Genomic DNA, 21,072 nt, shown 5'->3' with positions numbered 1-21,072 from the left:
CCAGAGGCTCAGGGGCAGCGAGAGGCTTCACCAGAGACAGAGTGGGGAGCAGAACAGGCAGATGGACGAAGTACACTGCTGAGGGGAGCAGCAGGTGGGCCACGAGAGGTCTGCCGCGCCATGTGGTCACCTCTGGGGCAGGCGGGAATCGAACTCATGAGGAAGCGGCTTTAGATTCTCAGTGCTGTGCTTTAACCTGCTGCGCCACCAGGGAGGGCCAACCAGAGACATTCTTAAGGGGGGAGGAGGAATTGGATCTAAGGACCATGGTAATGGTACATGGGTGAGTTGGTGGTGGGAATTTCTTGGGGACCATACACGAGGTGATAAAGCAAACATTGTATGAAAATGAAGAATAATATAAAAAATATATGAAATAAATAAGTAAATAACTGTAAAATTAATAAAAAGAAATGTTGAGCTTAATCCAAATTCTGCCACCAACCATTTGTGTCTCACTGGAACATCAGTTCATCTATCTGCCTCAGTTTCCTCTTTTATAAAATAAGAGGATTGATGTTCTTTAAAATGTTGAGACTGGTACAGTGCAGAAGCAAGAATATTTAGCTAAGTAGTTTTATGAAATGCTACGTGAAGAGCTAGAGCAATGCCCAAGTATGTGTACTTGCTTCTTTAAATCATAGACATTGTGTTCAGGAAGGCAGGAGCTACCCTAAAAACAGCCAGTCCTGCCATGGAGTCTGACTTGTTCATGTGCAGGTCTGTTCTCAGGTGGAAGCCCATCTTCTCATTGCCTGTGGCTCTGAGATTAAGATAAGAATTAATGCTCAGTCTAAAGAACTGCTCAGCAGAGGTTCCTGAGAGCAGTCATAACCAGCCTGTTCCTACAAGTGCTGTATGTTGAAATTAGAGTTTCTAAACCCTTGTCAAGGCCCTCTGTAGCCCCTTATTCTGCTTGCTCACAGCTAACTAATTTTCCAGATGTGCCAATGTTTGTATGTTTTCTATATATAAAATGCAAAATTTCAGTATGATTTCTCAGAGAGCATGGCAAATAGGCTTGCCTGCCTACATTCAAAATGCCCCGGAAAACATACTGAACTTGATGGTAAGTCTGAGTCTGATTCAGTTGCTTTCCATAGCATAAAGTCTAAAACGATCAACAGTCTTTGTGCCTGTATGACGTCAGAAAATATATAAGAATGACAACTGGTTCAAGAGAGATAAGCAATCCTCTGGAGATGTGCAATGCTGTTTCCTAAAACAGTATCAATTCTTGATGTGGTTATAAGGAAAAGCTATTAGCCATAGCACAGAATGCAGTTCAGAGGAATACTCTGCCCAGGGCTAAACCTTCCTATCACACCCTGAGGTGAGCTACAAATAATAAAGGAAATGAAGGCTCATTTCCTCTGCAAAATAGGACATATTTTTCTCTGAATTCCCTTATGCACAAACTAGTGATTTATGCCATTTACACAATGGAGAAAGAATTCACCAACTGATCATGGGGCCCAAAATCATGATAGCTATACTTATGCACTGGCAAGGTTCTTTGTTATTGTTGATAAATGTCCTCACTTTTAAAGAGAACAACTGTCCTGATTGGCAGGTCACAGCCTGTTTTGTCTCCCTGAATACTAGTATTCCTTCTGTGCCTTCTCAGTAATTTACTGTTTTCATCCTAAATTCATTTGGCCTGAGGTTTAGGAGCATCTATATAATATACTAGGAGTCCGCTAGAATTCTCCAGTCCTATCCCATGTTAGAATGAACAGGTGGATCTAGACTGGGAACATTGTGGCCAAAATTGAATGTAGCCAGCGATTACCATCATATCCCAGGTGCTCAAGAATCTTATATTTCCCAAAAGCCGTATTGCAAAAAACAAACAAAACAAAAAACCTTTGGAGATTTCCAGCTCACTACTTCATCTGGAAACTAAATTTATTTTTTTTTTTTTAAAGATTTATTTATTTGTGCATACAGAACTGGGGTACAGGCCAGAGGCTCAGGGGCGGCGAGAGGCTTCACCAGAGACAGAGAGGGGAACAGAACAGGCAGATCGATGAAGTACACTGCTGAGGGGAGCAGCGGGCGGGTCAGGAGAGGTCTGCCACGCCATGTGGTCACCTCCGGGGCAGGCGGGAATCGAACTCATGCGGGAGCGGCTTTAGCTTCTCAGTGCTGTGCTTTCACCCGCTGCGCCACCAGGGAGGGCCCTAAATTTATTCTTATCCCAATAATCCACTAACTCTGAAATCCTTTAAGAAGCTGCATGGAAAGGCAGGGAGGAGAATGAGGAGACCTGGGTGGGCAGGAAGGATGGAAGGGAGGGAGAAAGTGATTTTATGTGTGACATTTAGATTTGACCTGAAATGGACATACTGCAATAGTTTGAGCTTTAAAAAAGAAAACATGCCAATAATAAGCAAAACCAACATTCTTTCCTCTACTTTAGAGTTACAAGTTCCTGGGGGGATAGTTTAAAACATTTTTAAAATATAGTATGGTTTAATATTTGGAAGTGGAAATATATGTACTGTTTCCATAAATCAAACTACAGAGACTATCATCAGACAACGTCTTCTTGTCTAGTCAAGATAGGACTCTTGTAGATTCCTAAGAGGTTCTAAATGCTGCAAAATATCTATCTAAAGCAAAAAACAGAATCGTCTACCTCTAACTTTCCTTTTTAACTAAATGCTAGGAGGGGCAGGAAAGATGCTAGGCCATAATAAGACCTTACTCTCAGCTTCAGACTGTACAAGAGACTTTAATTCAATTTCTAACTCTCCTAAATTACAGTTATAGTAAGCTCATTTATAATAATGCTATTGGGGGAGTACCTGATAACCCCTTGAAGGTATCCTCATTACAACAGATTGAACAACAGTTTACTGCTTTTTACCTAATTCTAAAATAATGTTAATAAAGATAGTAGAGTTTAAAGCAACACAAAAAGAACCATCTCTATGGCTAACTGAATTTCTAGTGCTGAGCCTAGCAATATCTCAAAGCACTAATACATTACCAAACAGGATTCATCCCAGAAATAAAAAAATATTATAACCCCAAAGTTGCAAAGTTTTCAAAGTTGCAAAGTATGAAAATAAGTAAAATAAAGAGTAAGGATGTGTGTAACAAGATTCAGGGCATCTGCTGACTTTAATTCTGTCAAAATACTTGCATGAAAACACCTTAATCAAAATGCTCTGCATAGGTAGGAGTCATGGGGGACTTTGTGTGTGTGTGTGTGCCACTCATGTTATTTGCCTCCTATGAATATCTGGCTCTTAGTTACTCAAAACCCATTTCTATTTATTTTTAAAGATTTTATTTATTTAATCATACAGAACTGGGGTACAGGCCAGAAGTTCAGGGGCGGTGAGAGGATTCACCAGAGACAGAGTGGGGAGTAGAACAGGCTGACTGATGAAGTACACTGCTGAGGGGCGCGACCCTCCTGGTCTGGGGATCAAACTCATATGGAAGTGGCTTTAGTTCTTAGTGCTGTGCTTTAACCCACTGCGCCACCAAGGAGAGCCCCTACTTCTATTTTTTTTATGGCTCTTTAATTTTGTTTCAGTGGTTCATTGTATTCTTCAATACATTACGTTCACAATTTGACCAGAAATCATCAGCAGGTAGTTAAATATTTGTAGTACTCTTGAAGATCCTTAAGCCAAGCAGGCTACTGACTTACATGCTACTGTTTGAGGTTTCCTCAGTTTGACATAATACATCTAAATGTCAGTGAATACAGTCGGAATTATGCCTGCCTAGAATCCCACCCCAGCTTTTGACAGACCCCTAGCCTGACAGGGATGACCACAGAAGGCAGCAGTATATGCTCTACACTCCAATGTTGGCTGAGAACAGAAGTTCATTTTTGAAATATTTTCTTTCTAATCTCAACTTCTGTATCTGGATTACATACGGTCACCCACAAACCCTCTATCCCATGGAAGCAGACTTATTGTAGGCTCCAACATTCGTGGGGTAACAAGCACTTGGGAGGCTTGTGTGGCACCACTACCATACTAATTGCTTCCACGGTCACTTCAACCAGTGTTTTCCTAACCTACAAAATAGTTCTTCCTGTGTGGTGTTTCCCCAAAGAACCAGAAAGTTGAAGGGCACCTCAGTGCAACCTGGCCCATAGGTAGCTATGTCTGCCTAGGGGAGGGAAGGCCCAGGAAAATAGGAATTTACAAAACAGAGGTTCAACTCCCAGCTTTGACATTTTCAAATTATGCAACCTGGAGCAACTCATTTTAAATCTCTGAAACTTGTTTTAGCTGTACAATGAGAATTTTGACAAAATGATTTCTGAGTAAGAGTGAGGTATCCTCACTCTCTCTGATTCTCATATATTCAGAACAGATGGCAACAATTTTCCATGGAGATTATACGATTTTGATGCTACTTTATCTCTTTAACAAGCTCATTGTGCCCAATGTGTGAAGCATGTGGTCTCATAGTTAAGATCCTCCATTTCCTACTGATTGGTACAATCCAGCTTCATTTTTATGATTAACTCAATGGGTACCCTACTCGTTCCCACACACCCTATTCCCACTCCTGAGAGTGGGAATAATCACTGTGTAGTTTACCAAAAAAAAAGGCCAGACAGAAGAATAGAAAAGAAAGAATACTGACCTCTGAGGCCCATGTTAACTTTCTCCTAGAGAAGGCAGACCACGGTTAAGTCACCTATAATTAAAAAGATGTAATAACTGTCTTACCTATCCTGTAGGAATCCTGCCATAATCATGCCATAATCAATATGTAAGAAGACTTAAGTCTCCACCAAATGTAATATTGTTAATAGAATGAGTGAAGTTATTATAAGGACAGTATATGTAATAAACCTAACAGGTGTATGACCATCTTCAGTTGACTAAATATGGCACCACACTCAACAGGCCTATCTGCTGGAAGAACTCCCTGCCTTTAGTGCCTGTAAGTACAGTACAAACATTTTACATCATTGAACCATGAAAGGCAAAGAGTATTTTCCCAAAGTATTTGTCTGGGAATAACTGTGAAGGATCATCTTCCAGGTGAATGGCTGTGACCTTGTACTTCCAGTACAAATAGAACTGTGTTTTATATACTGACCCTTGTGAAGATGTAATTTGAAGAAGGGGACTGACTTACTACACTATGCTTGGCAGGACAACAATAACCCTTGCTTAACCTGCTGACCTGTGTATAATTTCCCCCATGGCAATAATTTGAAAACAAGAAGGGAAGAAGCAGTTTGACTTCAAGTTTTCTTTGACTTAAAAACACCATGCTGCTGACCAAGATATTTGCAATAATTCATGTAGATTTGTTGTTTTTAACTGGACAGTTCTTTATAAAGTATATAACAACAGAATTATTATTCTTGCCCATGGCAAAAAGCCAAAAACTTCAGGACCAAAACTTAAAGAAATGGACATTCTGAATCTAGACCAAAATAAATTTACTTTCAGTCTCAAAGAAACAGCTCTTATCACCCTATCTCAGAGGATAAATAAGAACAGCAAAGCATCAATCATGTCTCATCATTATTGTAATCATAAAGTTATGTCAAATGCCAAATTGAAATTTTAAAATAAATTTAGGGTCGAATACTGAAAAAGAACAATGGTCATTGAAAGGTTCATCTAAGGACTCTGATTCTGTCTTCATGATGGGGTAAAATAATTGAAGACTTATTATGGAGCCTCATTCTGGGTCTGAAATAGAAATTTGAATAAAATGTCTAGAGTAACTTTCAATTATATTCAACCACAAGTACCACTAAGAACTCATGACAAATAAAATTGAAAATTAATAAAAAATTTTTTAAGAAATAAAAGCAGGTAACAGTAGGTTTTTAGAAACAAAGCAGACTAAGTCACCAAGCACTAAAGATGGGAGCTAAGACTTCCCAGGTACCAGGGTGGACATAACTACTCAGTCCTATTAAACACTGGGCGGCAACTTTAAAAAGAGGTATTGATTTCCCAGTCACTTACTATATGCTGTAGACAGCAATTCTTCCAAAATACTAAGCACACACTTCAGATGAACAAAACACCTTCCCGTCTTCTGATGGCTAGTAAGGAATGGTTTTTAAATTCTCTCCAGTAGGAGAGTTTTGATATTACATTTTAGTTTCATTTAAACCCCGTTTCAAGGACTGTGCTAATAGACCTTCAGAGCATCTCTGGGCAGCTCTAACTTACATAACCTCATTTTTCAAAACTGTTCATTACTTTCTCCCCCTCTTAACATGCTCTCACGACAGCGCAGGGCCACCCCTGGGGGATGGTGCTGCGTGCTTTGATAATATAGTAGTGACTACCTCAGAGACTTTTTCTCATTTCTAAATGGGGTGTGCAGAATATGAAGTAGGGCGGGGGGAATGCTTCTTAACGTTGTTGATTGGCAATGGAATCAGAATCTGCCAGTGAAAATAACCTATAATCATGTCTAGCCAGGGTATTATCCAAGGCGCATGTGGGAGATATAAAAGGAAATAATGGAAAATGACAAAAAGAAATGGTTTCATTTCTAACTGCAATATAGGAACGAATAAAAGGAAAAAATAAATATCCAAGTATATATTTTTTAAATCAACACATTACTGAAAATGAAAATTCTAAGTACGCTATATTCTCCAACATCTGAAATTTTCCAACAAGGAACATAATGTAGCTTCATTCAAACAGCATCCCCATAATTTTGTTAAACATGATAAAACCCCCTAAGGAGGCTGCAGGGCAGCTTTACATTGGAATACCTCACTTCATTGCTCAGTGAAACTGAATGTTATTTGCAAATTCCAACATGAAGCAAAACTTTTCAAAACAAAAGAAAACTACACTCAGACTAATCCTCACCTTTTCATCCTCAAGAGGGAAAAAGTTCATTACAAACAATAAGTTTGTTTTGTTATTTGTGAATATAAACACAAAAATGGAATGCAAGGAAAGTATTAAATTACTTTAGAGACATATTGTAAAAGTCACATTTTGTAGTAATTCATCTTTCAGTAACTTAATTTAGTAATGTTTAGTAATTCAATTTAGTAATATTGTAAAGTACTTGTTAGTAATTCATGTGGTCAGTTTTTTCATTTTTCTTAGACATAAAGCCCAAACTTGGTTACAGATAATTATTAAAGTCTGAAACGCCACCAGGCAATGTCAACTAGAAATAATGTTTTACTAAGTCACATACTCCCCCAAAATATATTCAATATGTAGAATCTCAAATAATGTTTACCCATCACATAGACCTCAGGTACAGAAGTTTACACGCTCATCATTCCCAGCAGTGAAGATGGTGTAATAGAAAAATCACACCCATCTACAAAGCATCCCCAAGTGTCGTGAAGAGACAGGCAGAAATCACAGCTTTGCCTCTCTGAGTGGAACAACCCTGAATACATTTCTCTTTTCTTTTTTCTTTCTCTTTTCTTTTTAATTAAGGTGTCATTGGGCTATAGCACTGTATGTGATTTAGAGGTATAAGATCACACCCTCAAGTGTATATTTCCACACCGCAGTCACCACCAAGGCCCTAAAAGCTCTCCATCATAGCCTATAGCTCTCCCTCCCCACCACTCATCGCCCTTCCCTAGGCCTTCCCCTTTCTGGTGGCCTTGATTTGACAGTCAGATTTCTAGGGTTTGTTATTAGTTTGGTTTTATCTGACACTTCATTTTGTTTCTCTATATCCCACATATTAGTGGAGTCTACATCTAATATTTGTCTTTCTCCTTCTGACACTTTTACTTAATACCATTCCCTTTAGTTTAATCCATGTTGTCACAAATGGGGAGATTAGGATTTTTTTATCTAGCTGAATAGTATAGTATTCCATTGTGTGTATATGCCACATCTTTCTGATGCACTCTTCTGTCTTTGGGCACGTAGCTTGTTTCCATAGCTTGGTCATTGTGAATTGTGCTGCAATGAATGTGGGAATGCCTATGCTAGACACATGTCCTTTTACACACAGCAGAATCTGGTCTGACAACTGTTTTTATTAAAACCAAGTAGCAAAATTACAGGAAAGAAGTCGACACCCATGTATTTCCCAAACTTCTTGGCAACTATTATGATATACCCAGGAGATACTATGGACCAAGGAATAGAAAGTAAAATTATAAACCAGAAGAATGAAATATTTAAAATTTACAACATTGAAATTGATAGAAGTTCATTGAGTTGACATACTGCTTTTGATAGTATGAAATGATATAAATATCTGGAGAGAAATGGTTGAAATTTATTAGAAAAAATATTTCACTAGTAAACATAAAAAGATGCTCAACACCCCATCAGGACAAGGCAAATCAAAAATCATAAATAAATACTTTATACCTTCTGGATGACTATAATCAAAAGGATACATAATGACAAGCCCTGGCAAGGGAGTGGAGAAATTAGAGCACTCATACATTGCTAATGGAAATATAAAAAAACAGGAAACCATTGAGAAATGGTCTGGTAGTTTCTCAAAAGGTCAAGCAATGGTCTGGTAGTTTCTCAAAAGTTACCATAAAACCCAACAACTCCACTCCTAGTTATATACCAAAGAAAAATGAAAGTATATATTCACACAAGTATTTGGACATGCTTGTACATAGAATGCTCACAAAGTGGAAAAATTCATTAGCTAATAAGTGAATAAGTAAAATGTGTTATACCCATATAATGGAATATTAGCTAGCCATAAAAGGAAAAGGAGTAGTACTGATAAATACTGCAAAGTGGGTGAATCTTGAAAACATTACATTAAATGAAAGAAGTCTGTTACAAAGAGCCACATATTGTATGGTCCGTGTATGTGAACTGGCAAACCATTGAGACAAAAAGTAAACAGGTGGTTGTCTAAGATTAAAAGACTTGGGGGCACTCCCTATTGGTGCAATGGGTTAGGATGAAGCACTGCAAGCAAGCCACAGCCACTTCAGTGCAAGTTCAATCTCCCGCCCAGAGGTTGATCCACACGGCCCAGCTGACCTCTCCTATCTCGCCTGCTGCTCCCCTCAGCAGTGTACTTCATCAATTTGCTGTTCTGCTCCCCACTCTGTCCCTGGTGACTCCTCTCACCTGCTCCTGCACCTCTGGCTTATACCCTAGTTCTGTATGCATAAATAAATCTTAAAAAAAAAAAAAAAACTTAGGCGAGTATTAAAGAAAAAGACTTGGGGTTAGATGGCAAGTACTTACTAGTGGGTATAAAGATTTTGAGGGGTGATAAAAATGTTCTAAAGTTGAAAATGCTCTTGACTATACAGCTCTACAAATGTATTTTAAAAGTACTGAATTTTAAACGTTATGGTGAATTTTATGATGTGAATATTTCAACAACTATCCTAAATTCTGGTCCACGGTTTATTTATAAAGAAATTCATTAAATGTAATTCTTTTGTAACATGACTGTACGAGCAACCTAAATGTTGAAGGATGAAATAAACATGATAGAACACAATGCAAACACATAAAATGTGAATGGCTTAAAAAATGATAAAACAACCTAATATACATGATGCAAATTTTGAAATAAGTCTTTAGTTATAGGAACATATATAGAAAAAGATGCCAAGAGTATTAATTGTACAGTTTCTGAAGGTTAGCATCTTACATGATTTTATGGTTTCTCTTTATTTGTACTTCACAAATTTTCAATAATAAACTCATATTAATTCTATATTTTGAAAATAATCTTGTCATAGAGGGAAAAGAAAATAAACCCACAAAGACAGAGGTGACCAATTCAAAAATAACCAAATATACTTGGAACTCTTCTTAATTTCACTTTTAGTAAAACAAGTATTTGACATAAGTCTTCAAATTTCCAATTCAAGTATTTCAGCATTAAAAAAAAGAAATCTTTGTTGTTTTATTCAGGTGACAACACTTAATAAACACTTATTCAAAGGAGACCATTATCTCTCTGAATTTGAAATCTCCAGTAAACAGAAATCCACAACACCCTGTTCTAGTTCTTTAATACCAATTCTTCCTGCCAACAAGTGCTTATTTATTTCAAGTCTGCATTTGTAGATCATTCTCCCTAGTCCAATATCTGTAAAAACCAAAGATATGCCTTTGTCATTTTTGGAAGCAGCATGACTAAAGGACTACTACATGTCTTGCCAGTTATTAAAAATCAGAACATTTCTGAGCCCCTGCTCCATTCCTCCCAGACACCCACTGGTCCTGTCTGTCCAGCACTACTGATTCCCGATCTGATTCTGTCAGGGTAAATTCACTATTCTCTCAACTTTCCCAGTCCAGGTGACAGTAAGTTGATACTGGAATTACAGTTGGATACCCCAAAAAGATGCAGTACAAAGATACTTGAGAGAAACATAATAAAAAGACAACACTTTCTCAAATTCCATGTTTACTGCTTAAACCAGCCCAGAGGTACACACACCTTATGTGAACACCTGGAGTTAAGAGGAAAAATGAAATAGAGTCAGTTCAAGAGACTGTCACAATTTATAATAGCTATTTGTTAGAGACATTTGGATTAAACCTAGTACAAGACACTATTTTATTGTGAGTCCCTTGATTTAACTAAGCACATTCATAAATAAAACTACAGAAAAATTTATTGAATTACCTAAATAATAAAACTTATATATCTCATCCTTAATATTGTTATATACATTCATATTTACTTTGTGTATTGTCTGTATTAACAATTAGAATGCAAACTCTAAGAAGGTAGTAATTTTTATGTCTTACTCATCATTTTAACCTCAGCCCTTAGGACTTAGTAGTGTCTACTAAATAGACAAATGATAACCCAAGAGATATCTGATTGATATAGGGGTCTTCCAGTAGGAACCAGAAAATTCTAGAAGAGCTGTACCACTACTCTGTGTTTATCCTTTTTTATAGCCAAGTAGTATTCCACTGTGTGCATATATACCACATCTTCCTAATCTAATCATCTGCCTTTGGGCACTTAAGTTGTTTCCATAGTACTACTGTACATTGTGCTGCAATGAACATAGGGATGCATGTATTATTTTGAATTTTTGTCATATGGTAGATTCTATTTTTAGCATTTTGAGAAACTACCACACTTTTCCAGAGGGTCTAGACCAATCTACATTTCCTCTAACAGCACAAAGGGGTTCTTTTCCCCCCCATCCTTGCCAACACTTGTTTCTGGCCTTTTGGGCATGGACCATCCTCAATAGGTGTGAGGTGGTATTCTGCTGTGCTTTTGATTTGTACTTCCCCAATGATATGCTGAGCAAAACAAGTCAGGAGGAGAAAGACAAATACTTAATGGTGTCACTTATACTTCGAATATGAAAAAATAAAGAATCAAATAAATCAAATCAATAACAAACCTATAAGTCTGACTGGAGAGCTGAGGCTGCCAGAGGGCAAGAGGAAGCAGAAAACAAAGTGAGGAGGGAGCACAATGGACAATGATTGTTCTGGTAGTGAGTGTGGTGTGGTAACAACACCTGAATGGGAAGATCCTGTAGCTCTAAATCATACTCAACATTGTAAACCAATGTTACCTCAATCAAAAAAAAAAATCTTTCTTGCAAAAAAAAAAATTCCACATTTACTTAAAAAGAGTGAATGAACAAATAGTTCTTATATACAATGGAATAAGTATAGGAGAGGTTACGTCAGAGGCCCAGGGCCTAGATTTCCTTGAGGGTTAACCTCTAAGCTGGGCCCTGGCAGACAGACTTGCCACCTAGTCCCATAGTTAGACTCTGCACAAGGAAGAGACAGGAATAGCGCCAGAAGTCCACATAATATTCATGAATAGCAAAAAAATGTGCCTGATGTTTAACCTCAGCTTGGGCTAGTAGTGTGCTACTAATCATTATATCATAAATATTGAAGCTCTCAATCAGATCTAATCCAAGAAAACCATAAAACATGAACAAAGGGGTCTCTAAAGTTCCTATAGTCTCCCAGTGATTATATATTTTCAGGGTAGTTCTTAAAGGACTGCATAATTTAAATGAGACTCAACCCAAAATTTTTCAGGATTTAAACAAACTTTATTCATCTAATATAACTTGAAATCATCAATCATCTGCCAAGACTTTAAAATCTGCTAAACACCTATTTTATTGGAACCAGTTTGAAAAATCTAACTCAATTGGAATATGGGTACAAAAAGGAGAAAAATGAGATGGGCAAATAGAACTCACTTTTTACAAATTAGTTGACTCACATCTCATCAGGCATATAAGTACCCAAAGACAACAGAATATTAACAAAAAACAAACTTTGTAATATCACACTCATGTTAAAAAAGATTTTTTAAAAATTAGTATTTGGGCCCTCCCTGGTGGTGCAGTGGGTTAAAGCACAGCACTAAGAAGCTAAAGCCACTTCAGCATGAGTTCAATCCCCCTCCCTGGAGGTGACCACATGGTGCGGCAGACCTCTCCTTCATCAGTCAGCCTGTTCTGCTCCCCACTGTCTCTGGTGAATCCTGTCACCGCCCCTGCACCTCTGGCCTGTACCCCAGTTCTGTAATGCATAAACAATATAAATCTTTAAAAATATTAGCATTTGGAAAGTAACTGTATAAAAACAAACTTCTTAAGATGACAGAAGAAACCACCACAATTGTGTTGCCATTTAAGCTTATTTTATTAAATGGACTAGTTGTTTGGGGGTTGACTAATACGGTACAACTGGAACTTGCAATCATGTCTAAAGGCTTTCAAAAAAAGAAAATCAATCTTATGGCAGTCACATCCCATGCAATTTCCTTGTCTGTGAGCTGCATTGATTTCCAACTTGTTGTCCCTGTCAGCATGATGTAACCAACATCTTTTTCTCCTCACTAAAGCAAACTTTCATATCTTTTGCAGACTCTTGACACCACACCAAGATTCTACTCATTAGCTTTTACACAATCAGAAACAGCTTTAAAATGTCAGGCCAAGATCTTATGAAATGTCTCTCCCCAGCCCCCACCAATTATCTGGCTGTGAGTCCCAGGCCTGTTGGAATAACAAAACTGCAGCTTCTGAGCGATTCACTGGCATCATGGCGCCCCATTCTCAGCACCCATTGCAGGGCAGCATCACTGATGATAAGTTCCTGGAACATGGCCAGTCCCACAGCAGCCAAGCTTAGCTGGCTGCCACCCAGCTCTGCGGGGCATCTGAACATGTTGGCATGAAGTAGAGCAGCAGGGAGGCTGAACACGCCAATTTATGAGCTGAAGAGAGTTGACCACAGGCTAAAGAATCCCCATAGAGATTAGCCAAAGAGAAACTCAAGCCATAACAGCTTACAAGTGAGGCGTTGAAAAGTAACTGAACAGGGGCCTCCTTGGTGGAGCAACAGTGCTGCTAAGCGGGCTGCAGCCTGTTCAGTGAGAGTTTGACCCCCGGCCCCTGTGGTGACCACATGGCGCGGCAGACCTCTCCTGACCGGCCCGCAGCTCCCCTCTGCAGTGTACTTCATTGATCTGCCTGTTCTGCTCCCCACTCTGGCTCTGGTGAATCCTCTCACTGGCCCTGCACCTCTGGCCTATATCCCAGTTCTGTATACATAAATAAATAAAACTTTAAAAAAGAAAAGTTACTGCAATAAAATGATCTTTGTGCAACACCACAATAAGAAATGGCACTTTGGAGGCTGAAGTACAGGCAACCTGGGAAGAACAGAGAAGAGTCTGTGCCCACGTCCATATCCCAAATTTCATTCTGGTGTGCCCATAAATCTTGATAGATAACAAATGTTTGTGCCCATCTTGTTATCAATTTTTTTTTATTCTGCAAAATAACACCTCCTTTTACTCACCCAGGAAAAATGAAGTGATGAATTAATTGGAAGCAAGGAGTCTCATCACACCATCTAAATCAGCTAGCTTATATACATCACTGAAAAACAGGAACATTTGCTGGAAACGCAAATGAACCAGGACTCCAATCATTCCTTCTGTATTGTCTGCATTTGTATACTCTTCCAATGTGAGTTACCAAATGAGTAACTTGTCAGAATGCAACTTAATATGTGCATATGGTAGACGATATATTTCACACAAAACTCTAACCACAGTTGATAAAAAGTATTGCAAATTATGTAAGAACTTTAAAGAGCATGATGATTTTTAGTCATTGAAAGGGGTGTTTTCAACCACATAAAGATTGTTTCATTTGATAAGGGCAGGGTTAGAGGGAAATGGACTTGGTGATCTTCCTAGACACTTCCATCAACTATTATGTGATATAGTGCAGCCACTGAAACATAAGAACAGAATTTTCAAGAAAAATATGATCCCCTGGGGCCCTCCCTAGTGGCGCAATGGGTTAGGATGCAGCACTACAAGCTAGCTTTAGCTGCTTCGGTGCAGTGATCCACATGGCTCAGCAGACCTCTCCTGACTGCCTGCTGCTCCCCTCAGCCATGTATCAATCTGCCTGTTCTGCTCCCCACTCTGTCTCTGGTGAATCCTCTCACTGCCCTCGCACCTCTGGCTTATACCCCAATTCTGTATGCATAAATAAATAAATCTTAAAAAGAAAAATATGATCCTATGCATTATGATGTTATATAAATAAATAGCCCAGAAATTAGTATACTCCATTTTTTATTTACCTTGATAAGTAATTTACTGATTTTCATATTATAAAATATTTTAAAATTAGACCATACATAACACAGTTAATAATCTCCAGAAGCTGACATTACAAGATGTCAAAAAAGGAATGTTTTGCTAAAACTAATAAATGTATCACCCATATGAACAATGACAATTATATTTATAGAATAAAATAACAAAGGTTGAAAATATTTTATTTTAGCTTTGCACTAGATGGTGAGATTTCATGAAGCTCATCTACTGATAATAAATGCTATCCTAAGCACTTCATATTACTCCTGAAATAACTCTATTACAGAGGTTCTTTGACTAAAAAGGAGTGAGCAACCTGCTCAAGGTTGCTCAGCAAGCAAAGACCTGAATTTGATTTGAGGGATCCGTTTCAGAGGCCCTAACCTAATTCTGACCACTGGTTTCCCATTTCCCTTCCTCATTTCCTTACTTGTAGGCAAAACTAGGAGTTTATTCTAGTGACTGTGGGAGAAGATTTCTGAAGTCTGTCTGGCAGATTAAGGAAAATTATTTTGAGTTTTAAATGTGAAATAAACAAAGTTGGCAGTTCTGGGAAAAGAGGCATAACTATGGGGCTCAATAATTCCAAAAGCTATCTGATGACTCAGAATGAGAGTTATAAAACTTCCTTGTCCTTTGATTCAGTAATTTTAGTCTTTGGAATATACATGAAGGAAACAGCACAAAAATAAAAAGCAATTTGTCCTGGATGTTCATGCAGGGGCTATCTGTAATAACAAAAAGGAGGATACCGAATTTCTAGTAATAGGTCAATGGTTAAGCAAACCAGGCTATGTAGAAAAAGAAAATGAAGAAAGCCTTGTAATTCCTAAAAAAGACAATACTTGACAGCTATGTAAGAAAGAATTATGTTAAACTGTCAAATACAAATCTATAGAAGCATAATCTCATAAAACAGCATGTGTATGAATAATAGCCAAGAGAATTTTGAATGTATAAGGAAGTATACCACTCCCTTCCCTCCCCCCCATTTGACTGGTGAAAGTCCTCCTATAGCTTTGTGAGATGAGTACTGGTATCATGTCTCTTCTAAGAAATCAGAGCACAGAGAAGCCTAAGAACATTGGCCTGCATTTACACAGGCCATGGCAGAGGCGAGGTTTCAAATCAGGTAGACTCTCTATAAGCCTATGGAAGAAGTATCTAAATCTTGTTCTTTCCCATTAAGCATTTCTAGATCTTGTTTTCTGCCTTCTTCTTCAACACTTCTGTTTGGTTTATAATATACAGAATCCTTGAAGGAAAGAACAGTAACCAAATATAGAAGTTACAATAAAATACTCTTCATCCAGTACCACCTGCATAAACACAATCTACCTGCTCTAACAGGTAAGGCATCTTCCCAAGAATTAAGACTACAGCAGGGCTTATAAATCAGATGAGAGAATTGTAGATGCTGAAAAGTAAAATGATACAGGGACTACAGGAGAAAAATGTAACATCTGGAATAAAGAAATACTCAAATGAGGTTGAATCTAAGATAAAGTTGCAGGGGACAAGTAACAAATATAAAAGAACATTAAAAAATTCTTTGGAAATAGACTATGATGGAGGACTGTGGGTGCCATGGTGCTTGGTGTGGTATGATAACATACATCTGAAGAGATGATCTTATACCTGTGAACCATACACAGTGTTGTAAACCACTTTAACTTCCAAAAAAAATAAAGTGAAATCTAAAACTGAAATAATTTTTTTTCAAATATAAGGGGTGGAGAACAATATTGTTACTGCCACCATCAATGTAACTACTGTGTTATATTTTTTCAAAAATATAAAATAATTTTAAAAATAAAAAAATGTATGCTTTATGCTTGCTTAGTTTCTTATATACTGCCAAGTATTTTTAAAATAAATAGTATGTTCATTTTTACATCATTTTGTGCATTTTTCCATCTCAGTTGTAATCCCCATGGGTTTGCATCACCAAATCACCCATGCGCCATCATCATAGTCCAGTGCATTTCCCTCCCCCCACTGTTTACCTCCCCCCACTGTTTACTGCCAAGTATTTTTATGTTTTTTTTAAAAAGGTTTTTTTTTTTAAGATTTATTTATGCATACAGAACTGGGGTATAGGCCAGAGGTGCAGAGGCAGTGAGAGGATCCACCAGAGACAGAGTGGGGAGCAAAACAGGCAGATTGACGAAATACACTGCTGAAGGGAACAGCCAGCAGGTCAGGAGAGCTCTGCCGAGCCATGCGGTCACCTCCTGGGGCTGGGGATCAAACTCATGCTGAAGTGGCTTTAGCTTCCTAGTGCTGCGCTTTAACCCGCTGCACCACCAGGGAGGGCCTTTATGATCTTTTCTAACACTCATGTTACAGAATGGTGAATAGTAGAGTGGACATATAAGGAAACAGTCAAAGATTCGAGAGCTTAGATAAAGCAGACTGCTTATTCTTAGCTAAGCTGGAACTCGGCTCCAAGGACTCATTTTCATCAGTTAACTCTGATGCTGCTCAAAGCAAGGATGAACTCCTGTGCAGCCTGCCATCTAAGGCCGTCAGAGCTCACGAAGACCTAGCTCATAACTCTACAGCAAAAATTTAGAAAATAAATCTAAAAACTGGAGTCAAAGATGAGAATTACACCTACAAATCCCTTTAAATGGAGGCAGGCCCTCCCTGGTGCGCAGTGGGTTAAAGCACTGCACTGAGAAGCTAAAGCCTCATGAATTCAATTCCCGCCTGCCCCGGAGGTGACCACATGGCTCAGCAGACCTCTCCTGACCGGCCCCACTGCTCCCCTCAGCAGTGTACTTCGTCGATCTGCCTGTTCTGCTCCCCACTCTGTCTCTGTTGTGAAGCCTTTCACTGCCCCTGAGCCTCTGGCCTGTACCCCAGTTCTCTATGTACAAATAAATAAATTTTAAAAATAATAATAAATAAATAAATGAAGGAGGCAGAGGGAGAGCAATACCCCCACCTGCGTAGAACTAAACCAGGGGGTGTAGGCATGTAGTTGTAATGTCTGCAAAGGCAAAGCAAATCCTTCTATATAAATCTTTACTCTTCCAGGATTGTGTCCTCGATGATACAAAATGTAAAAGTGAAATTTTGCTTTATCTGTACATTCCATAGAAATACTTTCATAGCGAGTGAACATATATATTTAATAAATGTTCATAAATGTCTTCACCTTCTCTCCCAGCTCTGTCTGAAGGGCCCTATGCTTTTTTAGCAGTCAGATCGAGCGCCACCTTTCTGAGAATCCTCTTTTGATTCTCCAACCTCCCTTTCCTAAGTATTTACAGAGTGTTCTAGAACAGCTTGTTGCTGATCTTGTCTATTGCCTTGTGCAGCTCCAAGATGGCATAACACACTTGGGATTTACCTTTGAGCTTCCTATGGCCCCTACACAAGTGCCTCACACATCACAATTGTTTAGTGAGTTGGTAAGAAATTGCCTAAAGTACCATCATGCTCTAAGAGCTTATAAACCTTTTCTGAGATTTGAGCTGATCAAATTCTGCAATAGAAAAAAACCTCAATAAAAGATGGTTTAACAATCTTGTTTCCTTAATATCATATTTTATGCTGACCTTTCATGTTAGAACATTTGCATTAATTTAATGCATTAATAATTAGAACTGTAAAATAGCAACCTTACATTCAGAAGGTTAAATTGGAAAGTTTTTTAATCAAGTAGGATTATAGCACTCACCAAACTTGAATAAACTAACTTGAGATTTACATTAACCACAGTTTTATAAATATTCCACAAGATTCTATTCAATATGAAGGTAAGGGTTTCCAAGCTAGAATTCCAGCTCTTTCAAGAGTCCAGCTGGTTAATAACCTAGTGGTGAAAGAACTTAAAATTTCACAGCAAAGTAGTATCACTTCTACCAAGGTCAACTGCTCTCCAGGGACAAAAATAATGTTCTTTTTATTAGTCATTTGAAATTAACCATTAAATAACATTCATTTTATTGTGATTTTTATATAAGAACTGAGAAAACAATTCTTTGTAGCAATTATGAAAATACAAGAAAAACTGCTGAGTTCTGAAGCACTGTAATCTTCCAGGCTCTTCTATCTTCCCCGGGGCAATGTGTGGTAATATGAGCTTCAATTAAAAAGCTTACTTATAAAGAAATAAAGACCAGGGAATAAAGAAGAATACTACTGAGGCTTGCAATGAAAAGCAGCATTAAAAGAAAAAGATGAAGTAATTATTTTCCGTTATACCACACTATGAAATATCAAAAAACTCCCATTATATTCTGTATATCAAAAAAGCTCTTTGACCCATGATTGGGCTAATCCAACAGCTATTCACACAATTCCAGGGAGAATAGCAATCAGGGACCATTGAGGAAAATACAAGTCACAAAAGGCATGAAATCTTACTTTTTCATCATCTTCAGAAAATGGAGCACCTTCAGGAATCTTATTTATCGCTTGGGCCACACCAATAATCTCACCATCACTGCTCCGAATCGGCATACACAGTAGTGATTTTGTCTTGTATCCAGTCAGCTTGTCGATTTCATCATTGAACCTTCGATCCTAAAAATGAGACAAAAAGGACAGTATGTTGTCAGGGAGAAGGAACAAGAAGTGTATTTCTATGTAGGATCCTCTCTCATTGGGAAATACACCCCACTGACTTTTAATGATTTGATTGCATATTGAATTCACCAAAGAGACCTAAGTGACAATAAATCACCACCACAGTTGTTAACCATATTAATGGAGAGACTATAAACTGTATTGTATGACTACTACAACATATCAAGTACTTTTAAAGAAACCAAACACTGCAACTGGCCAGTCACTCTAAAATTCCATGAAAGACACTCTAAAAACCTTTGTCAGGGAGGTGAAAATCCTGGAGGAGAGAAGGATGCAAAATCTAAACAAAACCAAATCTCCAGCTCAAAATACGTCTATAGTGTTTCAGAAAAACACTAATTTGTATTCATTCTTTAAAACCTCACTGAAGAACCATTATGTCTCAGGCTGTGAGGCAAAGAGAAACAACAGGAAGCAAAGATGCATCATCCTAGTCCTCAAAGAACGTGCAATTCAGCAGGTGAGGCAGATGAGATATGATACGATGAGATGTGAATGTATGTGTAATTATAGACTGTGGGAATGCTAAGGAAAAGATAAAAGTGCTGTGAGCAAGATGTTATAGAGAGGACGAATTTTGAGGGGATCAAGGCAAATCTCCAAGAACAGGACAAATAAGCTGAAACTTGTATTATGAGTAAGAATTTGCCAAAGAATGGAAGGAAGAACTTTCCAGAAAGTGAAAACTGCATGTGAAAGTCTTGAAACAGGATAAAGTGTAAATTCCTAAATCCCCAGGGTCAATGTGGCACAGGCAGTGGGAATCAAAGGAACAGGAGAGGGGGCAGGGTCAGGTTTGGGAAAGTTCTACAATCCTAAATGCAGTGGGAGATCACTGAAGATCTTAAAGCAGAAGGATGATATGATTCATTACCCAGTACATACCATTCTCTGAAATCATCCTGTTAAATTACTTTAGTAACCAAGATTTAGTATAGAAAATCAAAGACGGCAGAAATTTTGTCTTTTGTTTATGACTTCATACTGGCATATTACAGGTGTACCCGAATATTTTTTTTTTGAGCAACAGTGCTTTTTTAAAATACCGTATTACAATTAAAGACACTTATTACACTACATATGAACAGGAGATACAAAAATGTTCACTGCAACATCAATCATGAAAAGAAAAAAATTGAAAACATTTGAATAATGGACAATAGGAAGATGAGCCAATTACGATCTTCTGACAGCACACTATAGCGCATTCCCCCCATTATCTACAGAAGAGATGCCTCAAGATCCCCATAGCAGGATACCTGAGACCAGGAGAGCACCAAGCCCTATGTATACACACACACATATACATATATATACATATGTGTCTATATACATATGCATATATTGTGTGTATACGTGTGTGTTATACATACGTATACCTTAATTTATAAATTAGGCACAGTAATATAACAATATAATGTGAGCAGCAATCTACAATAGCTGAAGGTTAGAAAAAAAAATCCCAAGGAAAGTGAAATGTTTAAGTTGATGCCCAAAGGATTGGTGTCCCAGAAAAGGGAAAGATATTGAAAGCCCAGAAATAACAGAACGCTGGTGAATATGAAGAACTGAACAAGATGAAGAAGGAGCTCAAGGGCAGAGACAGGAAAAGTGGGTAAAGATGGATGAAGGGGCACCTAGTAGCCAGGTTTAAAACTGCAAATTCGGGCCCTCCCTGGTGGTGCAGCGGGTTAAAGCACAGCACTAAGAAGCTTAAGCCACTTCAGCATGAGTTTGATCCCCGCCTGCCCAGAGGAGATCCACACGGCGTGGCAGACCTGACCTGCCCACTGCTCCTCTCAGCAGTGTACTTCGTTGATCTGCCTGTTCTGCTCCTCACTCTGTCTCTGGTGAATCCTCTCACCCTCCACATCTCTGGCCTGTACCCTAGTT

The 21,072-nt window shown here is 38.2% G+C and overlaps 1 protein-coding gene across 2 annotated transcripts in view; it reads right to left on the bottom strand.

Annotated features, from left to right (window-relative positions):
* The window catches only part of PDE11A (phosphodiesterase 11A), a 304,831-nt gene that overhangs the window by 258,301 nt on the left and 25,458 nt on the right, over window positions 1–21,072 (bottom strand). For both annotated transcript variants that reach the window (XM_004674489.2, XM_004674490.2), the window contains exon 2: window positions 18,955–19,113. In XM_004674489.2, the coding sequence (XP_004674546.1) occupies window positions 18,955–19,113 (159 nt within the window). The remainder of the gene's footprint in view (window positions 1–18,954; window positions 19,114–21,072) is intronic.

Source organism: Condylura cristata, unplaced genomic scaffold (assembly GCF_000260355.1).
Source record: "Condylura cristata isolate star-nosed mole 26May11 unplaced genomic scaffold, ConCri1.0 scaffold00002, whole genome shotgun sequence".
Lineage (NCBI taxonomy): Eukaryota > Metazoa > Chordata > Mammalia > Eulipotyphla > Talpidae > Condylura > Condylura cristata.
Note: the sequence above shows the minus strand (reverse complement) of the source record. Positions and strands in the feature narration are given on the sequence as shown.